The sequence below is a fragment of the Alexandromys fortis genome, unplaced genomic scaffold, assembly GCF_014885135.2.
Source record: "Alexandromys fortis isolate MF-2015 unplaced genomic scaffold, M_Fortis_MF-2015_v1.1 scaffold_28, whole genome shotgun sequence".
In the NCBI taxonomy this organism is placed as follows: Eukaryota; Metazoa; Chordata; class Mammalia; order Rodentia; family Cricetidae; genus Alexandromys; species Alexandromys fortis.
This window is the reverse complement of record NW_026067901.1, coordinates 7,191,799-7,201,713: the sequence shown is the minus strand read 5'-3', so window position 1 is coordinate 7,201,713 and position 9,915 is coordinate 7,191,799. Positions and strand designations below refer to the sequence as shown.

At 37.7% G+C, this 9,915-nt stretch overlaps 1 protein-coding gene across 1 annotated transcript in view; it reads left to right on the top strand.

Moving 5' to 3' along the window:
- Redic1 (regulator of DNA class I crossover intermediates 1) overlaps positions 1 to 9,672 on the top strand; it is a 56,358-nt gene extending 46,686 nt beyond the window's left edge. Inside the window, exons 9-10 of the mRNA XM_050131387.1 lie at positions 5,164 to 5,246; positions 9,199 to 9,672. Coding sequence (XP_049987344.1) covers positions 5,164 to 5,246; positions 9,199 to 9,672 — 557 coding nt within the window. The remainder of the gene's footprint in view (positions 1 to 5,163; positions 5,247 to 9,198) is intronic.
- Positions 9,673 to 9,915: the final 243 nt, after the last annotated feature.

Genomic DNA, 9,915 nt, shown 5'->3' with positions numbered 1-9,915 from the left:
AAAAAAACAAGAAAGGAAACAAAAATCATTAATTATATAGAAAGTGATAAAATTACAGCCAACTGTGTGTTCCATAGATGATTTATAGTTCTAAGCTTTGATTATATTTTTTTAAAGAAAAGTAGTATCTGATATCCCTAAAGATCAGAAGGGCAAAGCTAAGCCACTAGAGGTCAGGCAACGGTGGCACACACCTTTAATCCCAGGATTTAGGAGACAGAGGCAAATGGATCTCTGTGAGTTCAAGGCTGCTCTGGGCCATATAAGATCAATGCAAAAACAAATCCAGGTGGTGATAGCCCACACCTAAATCTAGTACTAGGGAGTCAAATGCCTTTAATCCCAGCACTCAAGGGAGTATAAAATGGGAGGAGAGAGAGGCTTAGTCTGCTTAGTCTGTGGTCACCCAGCCTTTGGTAGGTAGAGGTTAAGACTTTTCTAGTGGCTTGATTGCTTTGCTTTTTTGTTTTTTTGGGTTGAATCCCAATATCTGTCTCTGGAGTTTTATTATTTATTCTACATCCCACCTTAAAAAAAAAAAACAAAAAACGTATAACATACTACACTCCCAAGGACTTTAATATCTTGAATTTGTTTAACAACATGCACCATAACAGTGTGACGTTTTGCCTTTTGATAGTAATGCATTTCTTAGCAATTGCCTACTCTGCTCTCCATGTTTCTAAATTTAGTTCAATAGTTTAAATTTGAATTGGAGTTAAAATTTAGTTGAAAGTTCTATAAGACGAAATGGTGGTATTGGTTGGATATGTGAAGAGTGCTATGAATAATTTGGATTCTTATAATCTTGATTCTTTCTTCTAGATCCCAATGGAAAGAAGAGGAGTGTGTCCTTTAAAAGGGAGGCCGATGTCTGCTGAGAGAGTCTGTGCGTGTAACTGTAGGATAACCTTGTTTTAGAAAAGAAAGAAGTAGATATCAAATTTTAAAGGTTTTAAAGATTTTACCAGCAAGCAAATATTTAATAGATGTCTTAGAATAGACCACAGTACAATTGATTCCTTAAAATTGCTATTTCCTTTTATAAAATAGTCATGATGAACACATAGAATATAAATTTACAATTTCACAGATAGTTTATACTCAACTGTAGTTTGAGACAATACAAACTGTATTTTAAAAAACATCCCCTATTGCATTTCCTACCATGCTCCCTAGAGGTCACTATTGCCCTGTTTTCTTTTATTTGTTTTTTGTTTTTGTTTTTGGCAGTTTTCCTTTTTCACCGCGTATTTGGAATTTGTGGCTTTTACAGATTAGTTTCTTTGGCTACCCAGCATTCTTTGCATCAACACGCTCTAATTGATTCATGCATCTTCTGGCAACAGATACTTGCTTACATTGTCCCCGATATTTTGTCCTTGGCTATTTTGTCCACTCTTGACATTTCTGGAACACACATGAAAGTTCTTGAGTATATTTCTGGGAACAGAACCAACCACTTTTCACATGATGCATTACCTTTCTAAGGTGATGCAAGCTTGTTTCCTAGAGCTTACATGTCCACTTTAGCCTGCTATAGGCAGCAGGAAAAGTCATATAGTCACCTGTGCTGTGTCAATCTTTCATCATTATTTAAACCTAGTAACTCTTGGTAGTTTTAATATTCTACTTCTCTGCTTATTAATTAGATTACTTGATCAGCCATGTTCCATGTTTTGCTCGTGTTACCCTTTGTTTTGCTTTTGGATACAAGATCTCACTGTAGTCCACCATCACTCTGCCTCTGCCTCTGGACATCTGGAAAACAGTTGCTTGTGAGCATGCTATGCTTCCTAGTGCTGCGTTTAAGATCCTTGCTTCTCATGAAGGAGCGTGTCTTTTCCTGGCTATATTTGCTATGCTCTATGTGTCTTTTATAAATCTTGCATACTAATTGTTTATAAGCTTGTATATGCTAGTGTTTCATATTTGAGTAACTTTCTGTTCATAAAAGTTTTACAACTACTAGGCATGTCATAGGTTTTTGGTCCTAGAACAGCTCTTCCTGTTATCTGGTCTGCTATGATACTTAGAAACCTTTGTGAACTTTTACAATTTTTATTAATTTATTACTTTAAATTATCATGAAAATGGAGCCAGGTGTGGTGGTGTCACTTTTCATCCCAGCACTCGGGAGGCAGGGGCGTAGATCTCTTTGGTTTGAGTTCAGCTTGGTCTGCACATATAGTGAGTTCAGAATAGCCAGAGCTATAAAGTGTGACCCTGTCTCAAAAAAACACAAAACAAAACAACAACAACAAAACCAAACCAACAAAAAACTCTTAAATTACCATAAAATTAATGGGTTTTCTTATCAGACACTTTATAATATCTTAATTTTCCCCTTTTATTGTGGTTTCCCCTTCCTCTATTCATCCCAGTTTCTTCCCACATCTCCTTCCAACTAGATCCATTATTTCTTTCTATCTCTCATTAGAAAACAAACAGGCTTCTAAGGGTTAATAATATAATATAATGAAATAAAATAGCATAACAAAAACTAACACATTGGAATATGCCAGAACAAACAAGCAGAAGGAAGAGAGTTCAAGTGAAGGCACAGAGACAGAGACCACTTGTTAGCACCCAGGACTCCACAGAAACACTGGATTGGAAGACATAGGATCTATGCAAAAGACCCATAGGGTAGGATGATTGAAGAAAATAATATTTAAAAATAAAAGATAAAAATTATAATAAATTTTTAATAAAAAGGAAAGTCCCTGACATGACATCATGAGACAAGGAACCTCCAATAGTGCCTGTGAGTTCATTTTCTGGACATGCAGCCTGCACTGAAGAGTAGTTTCCCCGGTGAGACTCCCTAGCAAAAAACTAAATTTTCATTTCCAAGTGGTTATCAGTTGGAGATAGCTTCTGGGTAGGGATGGAGGTTGTGTGCACTTCCCCCTTCAGCTCTAGGACCCCATCTGGGGTGGACCCATGCAGGCCCTATGCATACTGCCTCGGTCTCTGAGTTCATGTGCATTGACCATGTTGATTTAGAAGGCCTTGCTTTCTTGGTGTCCTCTGTCCCCTATGACTTCTACTCCTGCCTCCCCTTCCATTGGGTTCCCTGAATCCTGAACGAAGAAATTTACTGGGTTGTACATGATGGATTCCTTTCTGGCTTTCTTTCCTTTATTTTCATGGATGGGATTGTTTTTCTTATTCTATTTACTTTAAATAATTTTAGCATAACTGTCTTGGTTTTCATGCGTTATCTTTAAAGGCTATTTCTCTACCTGTTTTAAGAAATCTAAGTATAGTAATTCTGATTGACAGTTAATTACTTTCCAAGCTGCCAAAAAATGTGATATTAGTCTGCTGTTTCTGCCTTTCTATATACATTGATATTTTACAACTTTTAATGTTGTTTCTTTGTATTTTCAACATCTTAACTGTGATGTGTATTTGAGGCTTTAAATTCTATCCTTCACACTTTTGGATATCCACTTCTTTCTCTGGGTTTAGTAATTTGTTCTGCTATCATTTTTTTAATTTAGTTTTTACCTTAGTTATTTCTTCTCCCTCATGGATTCTTGGATTTTACCTCTTGTACATGTCCCAGAGTTCTTGAACATGTTGGCCACGTTCACGCTGCTTTTCTTTATATGTATTATAGTGTATTTTGTCTTAACTTGTCCTCCATCTTTGAAATTTTCTTTGTGTGGTTTTATCTGTTGATAATTCCCCTCTGTGCAATTTGATTTATTGGTTCTCTTATTTCCAAATTTTCTGTTAGGTTCTCTTTTTTTCTGGTATTTCCATTTCCTGGCTATTTTTTTTCTCTATTTATAATTTTGCTTCAAATTACTGATTTTTTCATCTCCTTTGGCAAGTCTAAGTTTGTTTGCTTACTTTGTTTATTTAGTCTGAGTCCTGGCGAGTTGTCTTCAGTTCCCTCCTGCTGTTTAGGGGGGAAGCAGACTGCATTAAAGATGCAGGGATTCAACAGCAGTCCAGTGTCAGCTTGAGCTAGAAACTATGTACTGCTCCTTGTTCCTGAAATTCAGGTGCACTAGAGTAGTCCTGAGGGAAAATTGAGTTTAGAGATTTTTTTTTTTTGGTTTTTGTTTTGAGGAAATAATGGGGAAAGAAGAAACAAGAGAATAAAAAGTAAGAACAAGAAGGTAAGTGTAAGGGTCCAATGTGTTGCCAAGTAGGTATAGAGAAAGAATAGAAAAGCAGTCTTTCCTGGAAGATACAAGTTGAAACACAACAAAGGAATAATCAAAGCACAAAGAGGTAAATACTAAACAGAAGAAATTTATGAAGTGCCATGAGCTGCATGACTTTAGGGCCTGACCTAACTGGGTAACTGAGAATGAAGAAATGGCAGACTCACATTGAGAAAAGCCGAGCTGGGTGCATTCTGCACTCTATGGAGTACACGACAACAGTAACTTGGAAAGCCAGCCTTTCTTTTAGACACCTGAATCAAGGAGGCAGGTTTTCAATATGCAGCTGAACAAGGAGGCAGGTCTGTTTCATTTTAGTAGGAGGTCTCTGTGGGGGAGCAGTCTGAGGCTCTAAACATCAGGGGAAAAGATGCTGCTGTCAATACACTCTGTATACACTGCCCATGCTGCACACAGGCCAAGGATGGTTTGCCATCTCTGTGAGTCTGAGACACTGGAGTCCTTGACATGGCTGTGCTTATGCCAACCACTCACATTTCCTGGGGACTTCCCTCATTCCTTACACGTTCACTCAGGAATTTTGTGCATTGTTCCAATGGATGTGACACAGGTACACACAGGCTGGCAGGCCTTCCACACTGCTCAGAGCCTCAGTCAGAGTTACATTGTGTAAACATGCTTAAATTACCAGAGCCAAGGGAAGGCCTTCATTTTTGTCATCATGCCCTTCATATGTCATTATTGAGAGGATCCCTGGCACAGACAGGCTTGCTTCTTCCTTGCTGGTTCTAGGCTCACAGTGCCAAATCTTATGAGGAAAATGCCTTAGATTACACTGCTAGGAATCAGATCAAGCCTCACTTTTTTTTCTTCATCAGAAATAGTTGCCCTCATCAAAAATTTAATTAATCTCAGCATATCTTAAAGTGCTGTTTGTTATGTTAGTGAAATTTAGATGTCTTCCACCTTGCTAGAGTGTGAGTAGTCCCATATTTCATGAGTGGAAGCTTTATTTCAGATCTGGAGTCTTCGCAGAGCAGCCAGTCTGCCAGCTACTCTCCACGACTGATGGAGAGTACATTCAGCTCGAGCTCTGATTTGGTAAGCCCCTCCTTTTGGAATTATTAATTTTTGCTATATTAATTTCAAATTGTTTTTTCTCTTTTTATATTGAGAAGAAATGAGCCAATAGTGGAAATAAAAATTACATAAACATGATTTTCAAAGTTAAAAACATTTTTTAAATATAACAATGTCAGAAAATGTAACAAAAAGTAAAACCAAGTATTTGACAGAAGGAACATTGCCAATCTCTCTTTATGAGGCGACAGTTACCCTGATACCAAAACTACACCAAGACTCAACCAAGAAAGAAAATTACAAACCATTCTCACTCATGAACATTGATGTAAAAAACTCAATAAAATACTGGCAAACTGAATCTATGAACACATCAAAAAAAATTATCCACCATCATCAAGTAGTGTACATCCCAAAGATGTAGGGATGGTTCAACATATGAAAATCTATCAATGTAATCCACCATATAAATAAACTGAAAGAAAAAAAAAAAACATGATTGTCTCATTTGACAAAATCCAATACCCCTTCATGATAAAGGTCTTGGAGAAATCAGGGATACAAGGAACTTATCTAAACATAATAAAGCCAATATTCAGGAAACCTACAGCCAACATCAAATTAAATGAAGAGAAACTCAAAGCGATTCCACTAAAATCAGGAACAAGACAAGGTTGTCTACTCTTTCCATATCTATTCAACATAGTTTTTGAAGTTCTATCTATTGCAATAAGACAACTAAAGGAGATCAAGGGGATTCAAATTGGAAAGGAAGAAGCCAAACTTTCGCTATCAACCTGCTTTCTTACAACCTCTGCCCAGGGGTTACCCCACCTAAAAGAGTGCTGCTCCTCACGCCCCACCAGCCACGTCTATCGTTTATCAAAGAAAAACCGTAGAAGCTCGCCTACAGGAAATCTGATGGAGGCATTCCCTTAATTAGTGAATGTTCCCTCTTCCAGTTGACTGCAGCTGCGTTAAGTTGACTAATAGCAAACAAACTTTTGAGCCTTTGGTTATAAGGACTCCTGATCTTGATGGAAATTATTTGATCTTTTGAAAACATTTATGTGAGACTTAGAACACTTGCCCTCACTTCAGTTCCAACTACCATAAACAAATGAAGTAGTTTTTGTCTCTCCTTCATCATTAGAATGCTGTGTTAGCTACCTTTTCACCTATACCATAGCATAGAGAGAATGCTCTATTATTCTCTCCTCTGTCCTCCCTACATGATACTATGACAACTCTATATGGGATCTTCTGCCACTCTGTGCCCTGAAGTGGCAATGATGTGCAAGCCTTAGAATGGCACTTGTGCTGCTTGATGACTTTAGCTCTAAGCCTTTTTTAAATGTTCTATTGAACAGTTCTTGGGTAGTTAAGAGAATCTATACCCTTTTAAATTTCAAACTGAATCCTCTTTTAAGTTTTTCTGGTAATTCCCATATCATTAAGTACTTCAGTATATCTAAGTGTTAATTTCAGAAGTCTAGAAAAACAGTTAACCTCACTCTGCCTCCTCCTACTGTGGGTCAATAAAATTGTAACCTGTAAAGATTTGTCACTTATATTGGTTTAATAAAATGCTGATTGGCCAGTAGCCAGGCAGGAAGTATACACAGGGGAACCAGAATAGGAGAATTCTGGGGAGGAAAGGCTCAGTCTGTAGTCATCACTCAGACTCAGAGGAAGCAAGATGAGAATGCCTCACTGATAAAGGCACCAAGCCACGTGGCTAACGTAGATAAGGATTATGGGTTAATTTAAGATGTAAAAGTTAGTTAATAAGAAGCCTGAGCTAATAAGCCAGCCAGTTTATAATTAATGTAGGTCTCTGTGTGTTTCTTTGGTACTAAATGACTGTGGGACCAGGAGGGACAGAAACCTCTGTCAACATCCTCCCATAGTCATTCCTTCACCTGATCAATTGAAAATTTACCTATTTCTCACCCTTTCTCACTAGAGCCCAATTCTATGTCCTCACTAGTTTGTTTTTGAATGATTGTGGTTGTTTCTCAAAAGATCTTAGTATTTTGTTTTTGCTTCAACTTAGGTAGCGAAGTTCACTGCTATCTTAAGAATACAAATGCAATCATGATAACCACCTTCAGTAGGCTCCTGTTTTACTAACCCATCTAAACTCTTTACAGCAGCTCCTAACTGTGAAAACTGGCTCCTGACTGCATTGAATAGTCTCCTGATCTACACAGACTGCTTTTCCAGTTTCTTCTCTGTTTTGGTTTTATGAGGTTCCAACTGACAATTATTGGTCCTAATTCCTGAACTAATGTGTAACACAAATTCTAAGTGGCCTTAATAATAAAAACTCCAAGTCAGCTATCAGGGGATGAAAGCTGAAGAATCAGAGAAATAGAGCAGCCAGCCACTAGAGTTCTTATGTCCACTAGTGCTTAGACTAAAGGGCAATCCTGTCCCTGTGAATCCTCAGACTGCCCTGAACTTCTGTCTCCTGCTTCATTTTCCTCTTTCTGCCCAGCCATATCACTTCTGTTTTCACCTCCCTAGTAATGGGATTAAAGGCATGGGATCCCAAGTGCTGGGATCACCTTTGTGTGAGCACCATTTCTCTTTTAGACAGAGTCAATCTTGTGTAGTTCACGGTAGCCTTGAACTAACAGATCCATCTGTTTCTGTCTCCTGAGTGCTGGGATTAAAGGCACGTCCACCACTGCCTGGCCCCTATGTCTAAGTAGTGGCTTAGCTCTGCACTCTGTTCTTCAGGCAAGCTTTATAAACAAAATATCACTATACAAATGGAGTCCTAATAGGACAGTCATTTCCTACACTTTTACCTTGCAGGGTACTTCCTGCTTTCTTCATCTTTTCACACTGAGGTCTTTGACCCTTGCTTCATATATTTTGCTTCCTGGGTCTCATCTTCATTGTGTTCCAAGTGTCAGTATTTTTGCAGTGAGTTCTTCATTGACTCCCTAGTCTAAATGAGGCCTCATAGCTACATTTACAAAGTGCTTCTTTCTTTTTCTTCGTAATGCTTTTCTCAGGTTTTTCAGGTGTATGGTCACTTGATTAATTTCATTTTTGCCCACAGAATATGTCTAAGAAAGCAGCAGCTGTGTTCCTTCATATGAGTGCAGCTGTCACTCATGTTGATGAGATGAGATGCATAGGACCTGTTCTGGCCAGTGTAGCTTAACTGACTTCAGTGATTCCATGGGCTACTTCTGCTTCCTGGGTCCATCCACTGAAGTCTAGACCTAATTTTAGTTTTCTGTTATTCAAACAATGACTATCTACTTCCAAGCTTGAATATCAATATGTATTTTATTTTTCTTCGCCATTGGAGTGATAGAAATGCTAGCTTCATACGTTTTTGGCAAGCACTCTACTACTGAGCTACAATCCCAGCATACAATACATTTTAACTACAATATCCATATGGTATTTTCATTAATCTTTATAAAATTTTTATAAAGTTAAAAAGTCAACAAAATTTGTTCCTTTATGTAACAGTTGCAGTATTTATTATAACCACTCAATTTCCAGTAATCTGATAGCTTCATTTTCTTCATTTTCGTGGATGAACCTAATAGCAGTTATGTGACTGAAATGCTTCACTTAAGGAGCCAATGAGTGAACAAGGTTAACTTCTTAGCTGCCCCTGGGAATGTGTTTCTTCTCTGCTCTTCAGAAGAAGCTGAAGAGTGTTGTGGGATAGCGAGGCCTGTGACTGCAGTCCCGAGAAGGAGACAGAGAGTTCTCTTCTGCATTTGTACTGCAGTAGCAATTGCTGTCAGCCCCATCTATAAAACTATAGCTTTCTGGGAGCCGTGGGAGAGTCTTCAATTAACCTTTGATATCATGTCTGCTTTCATTTGTAACTTAACAAATTTTCTTTGGTTTTCAAAAAATTTTTAGACTGTGAATTTAAAGACTGTTTTGAAATGACCATTTTTAAAAATTACCATAGATTTCTTTCATTTTTTTTTAGGTATCTGAAGATGAAGATCAAATCCAGCAGCAAATTGAAGATTCAAATAAGAAAGACACAGAAACAGCTGATAATTTTTGTCAAGAAAAGGTGGTAGATCATTTAGGTGACATAATTGTGGAAGACAATGTCAAAATTCATAATTTTCACGAGTCTTCATTGAAAAATAATACTGATGCATTTCCAGAGTCTCAGTGCAATTCAGAACATACCTCACAAAACAAAATCAGTAATAACTGTGTGCTTCAGGCTAGAAGATGTGATGTAGGGGTACAGACAGAGAAAGAGCCGGCTATGGGGGAAACAGCTGATGTTGCCATACAGTGTACCATAATCTCCCAATGTTCATGTAAAAGTAGTCCCATCATTCCTGTAAAAGAGGTAACTTCCCTTCATAAGGCTGGCAGCTGCAGTGAAGATATCGGGACAGATACCACTGGAGGGCAGGAAACACTTACAGATAACTCATTCTAAAATCTCAGTTTAGGATGTGGTGTTTCATTTAACCTTGGAAGACAATAGGACATGTGTAGGTCTTCATTAATGTAGTAAGTCATCAGAAAATGAGGCTGAGCTTAAAGGGGAGTTTCTAAGTTCTGTTGTTTCCATGCAATTTTAATATTTCTGTTTTTAATATTTTATGTAAGCATTTCTTTAATAGCCTTATTTGTAGAAATTCACATATATGCTGCCATTTTCAACATATATGTTGTCATT